Source organism: Apteryx rowi, unplaced genomic scaffold, assembly GCF_003343035.1.
Source record: "Apteryx rowi isolate R43461 unplaced genomic scaffold, aptRow1 scaffold_1985, whole genome shotgun sequence".
Taxonomy (NCBI): domain Eukaryota; kingdom Metazoa; phylum Chordata; class Aves; order Apterygiformes; family Apterygidae; genus Apteryx; species Apteryx rowi.
In genome coordinates, this window is record NW_020448291.1 from 5,090 (window position 1) to 11,350 (window position 6,261).

The 6,261-nt window shown below is 65.9% G+C and overlaps 1 protein-coding gene across 1 annotated transcript in view; it reads left to right on the forward strand.

The window, feature by feature from the left end:
* LOC112964651 (pre-mRNA-splicing factor SYF1-like) overlaps nucleotides 1-6,261 on the forward strand; it is an 11,703-nt gene that overhangs the window by 4,185 nt on the left and 1,257 nt on the right. Inside the window, exons 4-6 of the mRNA XM_026063023.1 lie at nucleotides 2,057-2,191; nucleotides 3,428-3,592; nucleotides 5,231-5,375. Coding sequence (XP_025918808.1) covers nucleotides 2,057-2,191; nucleotides 3,428-3,592; nucleotides 5,231-5,375 — 445 coding nt within the window. The remainder of the gene's footprint in view (nucleotides 1-2,056; nucleotides 2,192-3,427; nucleotides 3,593-5,230; nucleotides 5,376-6,261) is intronic.

Below are 6,261 nucleotides of genomic sequence, written 5' to 3' on the forward strand. Positions count from 1 at the left end.
CCGGTCTCGTCGGGGCCCCCACGGGGTCCTGGGTGCCACTGGGTGCTGCTGGTCCTGGTGGAGTCCCCCATGGAGTCTTGGGTGCCACTGGGTGCTGCTGGTCTCGGCGGGGCCCACTGGTGGGCACTGCGTTGGGGTGGATGTGGGGGGATGTGGGGGGATGTGGGGGACAGAAGTGGCACGAGGACGGAGGGGACAGAGGGACGCGGTGGGAATGGAGGTGGTTTGGGTGTCAGGAGCCGGGGCGGGGGGACATTGGGATGGGGACAGAGGTGGCGGGGGGACATTGGGGCAGGGATGAAGGTGACAGGGAAGCAGGACAGGGACGGAGGTGGCAGGGGGACAGAGGCCAGGAGTAGAGGTGTCATGGAGGCCTTGGGCAGGGACAGGGGCACGTGGGAAAGGAACTCAGGGACACAGGACAGGGATGGAGGTGGCAGAGAGATGTGGGATGGGGACGGAGGTGGCAGGGAGACATGGACGAAGGTGGCCGGGGTCATGGAACAGGGACGAAGATGGCGCAGAGAACTTGGGGCAGGGCGACGCAGGGACACAGACAGGAACAGAGGTGGCAGGGGGACGCGGGATGGAGATGGAGGTGGCAGGGGGACATGGAGGGAGGTGGCAGGTGGTCACAGAACAGGGACAGAGATGTCACAGAGAACTTGGGGCACGGGGACAGGGGACAGAGGTGGAGGTGGCAGGGAGATGTGGCATGGAGATGGAAGTGGCAGGGGACATGGATGGAGGTGGCAGGGGGACATGGACGGAGGTGGCCGGAGGACATGAACAGAGGTGACAGAGGATTATGGAACAGGGACGGAGATGAGACAGAGAACTTGGGGCAGGGGGACAYGGGGACAYGGACAGGGACAGAGGTGGCAGAGGGACGTGGGATGGAGATGGAGGTGGCAGGGGAACATGGACAAAGGTGACAGGTGGTCACAGAACAGGGACGGAGATGGCACAGAGAACTTGAGACAGGGCGACGTGGGGAGACGGAGACAGGGACAGAGGTGGCAGAGGGACGTGGGATGGAGATGGAAGTGGCAGGGGGACATGGAAGTGACAGGAGAACATGAATGGAGGTGGAAGAAGAACATGGACAAAGATGGCAGGTGGTCACGGAACAGGCACAGCGATGGCACAGAGAACTTGAGGCAGGGCGACGCGGGGACACAGACAGGGACAGAGGTGGCAGAAGGACGTGGGATGGAGATGGAGGTGGCAGGGGGACGGGGAGGTGGCAGGAGAACACAAACAGAGGTAGCAGGAGAACATGGGTGAAGATGGCAGATGGTCACAGAACAGGAACAGCGATGGCACAGAGAACTTGAGGCAGGGCGACATGGGGACACAGACAGGGATGGAGGTGGCAGGGGGACGTGGGATGGAAACAGAGGTGGCAGGAGGACACGGAGGTGGCAGGAGAACATGGATGAAGATAGCAAGTGGTCACGGAACAGGCACGGCAACGGCACAGAGAACTTGAGGCAGGGCGACATGGGGACACGGACAGGGACAGAGGTGGCAGAGGGACGTGGGATGGAGATGGAGGTGGCAGGGGAACATGGACAAAGATGACAGGTGGTCACAGAACAGGCACGGCGATGGCACAGAGAACTTGAGGCAGGGTGACGCGGGGACACAGACAGGGACGGAGGTGGCAGGGCGACGTGGGATGGAAACAGGTGGCAGGGGGACATGGAGGTGGCAGGGGGACACGGAGGTGGCAGGAGAACATGGACGAAGATAGCAAGTGGTCACGGAACAGGCACGGCGATGGCACAGAGAACTTGAGGCAGGGGGACACGGGGACAAAGACAGGGACGGAGGTGGCATAGGGACGTGGGATGGACACGGCGGCAGGAGAACATGGACGAAGATGGTAGATGGTCACAGAACAGGCACGGCAACGGCACAGAGAACTTGAGGCAGGGCGACGCAGGGACGCAGACAGGGACGGAGGTGGCAGGGGGACGTGGGATGGACACGGAGGTGGCAGGGGGACGCGGAGGTGGCCGGGGGACCTGGACGGAGGTGTCCCCGTCCCCAGCTGAGCCCGGAGAACGCGGAGGAGTACATCGAGTACCTGCGCTCCATCGACCGCCTGGACGAGGCCGCCGTGCGCCTGGCCGTGGTCGTTAACGACGAGAGGTTCGTCTCCAAGGAGGGCAAGTCGAATTACCAGGTGGGTGCTGCCGGCGGGGGCACCCAGGGGTGCTAAGGGGGACTGGGGGCTCCCGTGGGTGCCAGGTGGGTGCTGAGGGGGTGCCAATGGGTCTTGGGGCTCCCATGGGTATCGGGTGGGTGCCAAGAGGTGCTGGGGGCTCTCATGGGTGCCAATGGGTGCCAAGGTGGTCCCGGGGGGTGCCGGGGCTCCCATGGGTGTTGGGTAGGTGTCAAGGGGTGCTGGGGGCTCTCATGGGTGCCAGGTGGGTGCCAATGGGTGCCAAGGACTCCCAGGAGGTGGCAGGGGCTCCTGTGGGTGCTAAGGGGGTGCCAATGGGTCCTGGGGCTCCCATGGGTGCCAACGGGGTGTCAATGGTTCCTGGGGCTCCCATGGGTGTTGGGTGGGTGCCAAGGGGTGCTGGGGGCTCTCATGGGTGCCAGGTGGGTGCCAAGGGGTGCCAGGGGCTCCTGTGGGTGCCAATGGGTGCCAAGGGCTCCCAGGGAGTGCCAGGGGCTCCCGTGGGTGCTGAGGGGGTGCCAATGGGTCCAGGGGCTCCCGTGGGTGTCGGGTGGGTGCCAAGGGGTGCTGGGGGCTCCCATGGGTGCCAATGGGATGCCAGTGGTTCCTGGGGCTTCCATGGGCGTTGGGTGGGTGCCAATGGGTGCCAAGGGCTCCCAGGAGGTGCCAGGGGCTCCTGTGGGTGCCAAGGGGGTGCTAATGGCTTCTGGGGCTCCCGTGGGTGTCAGGTGGGTGCCAAGGGGCGCTGGGGGCTCCTGTGGGTGTCGGGTGGGTGCCAAGGGCTCCCAGGAGGCGCCAGGGGCTCCCGTGGGTGCCGAGGAGATGCCAATGGGTCTTGGGGCTCCCATGGGTGCCAGGTGGGTGCCAAGGGGTGCTGGGGGCTCCCATGGATGTCAGATGGGTGCCAAGGGCTCCCAAGAGGTGGCAGGGGCTCCCGTGGGTGCCAAGGGGATGCCAATAGGTTCTGGGGCTCCCGTGGGTGTCGGGTGGGTGCCAAGGGGTGCTGGGGGCTCCAGCAGGCACCAGGAAGGTAYCAGGGGGTGCTAGGAAGGATCCTGGCGGGTGCCAAGAAGTCCAGGAGGGTGCTAAGAGATGCTGGGGGCTCCTGTGGGTGCCAAGGTGGTGCCGGGGGCTCCCATGGGTGCCGGGAGGGAGCTTCCCCAGGGATTGGGAGGGGGGGGTCTCGGCCGGGTGCCGCTGCCCCCCCCCCGACACCTTCTGCCCCCCACCGCGCAGCTGTGGCACGAGCTGTGCGACCTCATCTCGCAGCACCCCGACAAGGTGAAGTCGCTGGACGCGGGCGCCATCATCCGCGGGGGCCTCACCCGCTTCACCGACCAGCTGGGCAAGCTCTGGTGCTCCCTGGCTGACTACTACATCCGCAGCGGCCACTTCGAGAAGGTACGGCCACGCCGGGGCCACCCGCAGGCGGGGGACACGCGGGGACGGGCCACCCAAGAGCCGTCTTGGAAGCCTGCGCTACCCTAGAGCCACCACAACTGGGTGACGTGAGGTTGGGCCACCAAAGAGCTGTCTTGGAAGCCTGCGCTACCCTAGAGCCACCACAACTGGGTGACACGTGGGGTTGGGCCACCCAAGTGCCGTCCTGGAAGCCTGCGCTACCCTAGAGCCACCACAACTGGGTGACACGTGTGTTTGGGCCACCCAAGTGCTGTCCTGGAAGCCTGCGCTACCCCAGAGGCACCTACAGCTGGGTGACACGTGGGGTTGGGCCACCCAAGAGCCGTCTTGGAAGCCTGCTCCACCCCAGAGCCACCACAGCTGGGTGACACGTGGGGTTGGGCCACCCAAGAGCCATCCTGGCAGCCTGCACTACCCCAGAGCCACCTACAGCTGGGTGACATGTGGATTTGGGCCACCCAAGAGCCGTCCTGGCAGCCTGGTGCACCCCAGAGGCACCTACATCTGGGTGTCACGCAGGGTTGGGCCACCCAAGAGCCATCCTGGCATCTTGCACTACCCTAGAGCCACCACAGCTGGGTGACACGTGGGTTGGGCCACCCAAGAGCCGTCTTGGAAACCTGGGCTACCCTAGAGCCACCACAGCTAGGTGACACGTGGGGTTGGGCCACCCAAGAGCCGTCTTGGCATCCTGCACTACCCCAGAGCCACCTACAGCTGGGTGACATGTGGATTTAGGCCACCCAAGAGCCATCCTGGCAGCCTGGTGCACCCCAGAGGCACCTACATCTGGGTGTCACGCAGGGTTGGGCCACCCAAGAGCCATCTTGGCATCCTGGTGCACCCCAGAGCCACCACAGCTGGGTGACACGTGGGATTGGGCCACCCAAGAGCCGTCCTGGCAGCCTGGTGCACCCCAGAGGCACCTACAGCTGGGTGTCACGTGGGTTTGGGCCACCCAAGCACGGTCCTGGCAGCCTGGTGCACCCCAGAGGCACCTGCAGCTGGGTGACGTGGGGTTGGGCCACCCAAGCACCGTCCTGGCAGCCTGCTCCACCCCAGAGCCACCCAGGTGCAGGTGTCCTGCAGGATAAGGCCACCAAAGCGCCATCCTGGCCCCGTGCTGCACCCTAGAGCCACCCATACATGGGTGTCACATGGGGCCTGGCCACCAAAGCGTGGTCCTGGCACCCTGCTCCACTACAGAGCCACCTGGGTGCGGGTGTCGTGCAGGACAGGGCCACCCAAGTGTTGTTCCAGCACCGTGGTACACCCCAGAGCCACCACAGCTGGGTGTCATGCAGGGTCAGGCCACCCAAGTGCCATCCCAGCACCCTGCTGCACCCTAGAGCCACCACAGCTGGGTGTCATGCAGGTTCAGGCCACCCAAGTGCCATCCTGCCACCCTGCTGCACCCCAGAGCCACCACAGCTGGGTGTCATGCAGGTTCAGGCCACCCAAGTGCCATCCCAACACCCTGCTGCACCCCAGAGCCCCCAACACCCGGGCGTCACGCAGAGCCGGGAGGTTCCCCAGTGCCGCAGACCCTGGGTGCCCGGAGCTGGCCGTGGGCACCCCGGGGTGCCCGGGCCGCTGACGGCGCCGTTGTCCCCGCAGGCCCGTGACGTCTACGAGGAGGCGGTGCAGACGGTGATGACGGTGCGGGACTTCACGCAGGTCTTCGACAGCTACGCCCAGTTCGAGGAGAGCGTCATCGCCGCCAAGATGGAGACGGTCTCGGAGCTGGGCAAGGAGGAGGAGGGTGAGCCGGGGGTGGGGGTGGGTTCGGCTCCCAAGGGTGCCCCGAGGTGCTGCTGGGGATGGGGAAAAGGGGGCTGAGTCTGTGCTGGGGGTCCTGGTGCCCTGCTGCTGTCCCCAGGGTGGACCATGGGTGGCTCCTGACACCCTACACCCGTCCCCAGGGTGCCCTGGGTGGACCCTGGGTGGCCCCTGACACCCTTCGCCCATCCCCAGGGTTCCCTGGGTGGACCCTGACACCCTGCACCCATCCCTGGGGTGCTCTAGGTGGCCCTGACACCCTGCACCCATCCCCAGGGTGCCCTAGGTGGCCCTGACACCCTACACCTTTACCCCTGTTCCCAGGGGTGCCCAGCACACCATGGGGTCCATGAAGTCCCCGTGTCCACCCCTGGGGTGTCCTGGGTGGCTGGTGACCCTCTGAACCCATTCCCTGGGGTGCCCAGCACCCCATGGGGTCCCTGAGGTCTCCCTGTCCATCCCTGGGTGGCCCGTGGCCCTCTGGACCCATCCCAGGGGTGCCCAGCACTATGTGGTGTTCCTGAGGTCCTGTTTCCATCCCTGGGTGGCCGGTGGCCCTCTGGGCCTGTTCCCAGGGGTGCCCAGCCCACCGTGAGGTCCCTGTGTCCATCCCTGTGGTGCCCCAGGTGTCCAGTGGCCCTCTGGACCTGTTCCTGGGGGTTCCCAGCCCACCATGAGGTCCCCGTGTCCATCCCTGTGGTGCCCCGGGTGGCCGGTGGCCCTCTAGACCCATCCCAGGGGTACCCAGCACTACGTGGGGTTCCTGAGGTCCCATGTCCATCCCCGGGTGGCCAGTGGCCCTCCGGACCCGTTCCCGGGGGTTCCCAGCCCACCATGAGGTCCCCGTGTCCATCCTTGGGGTGCGCCGG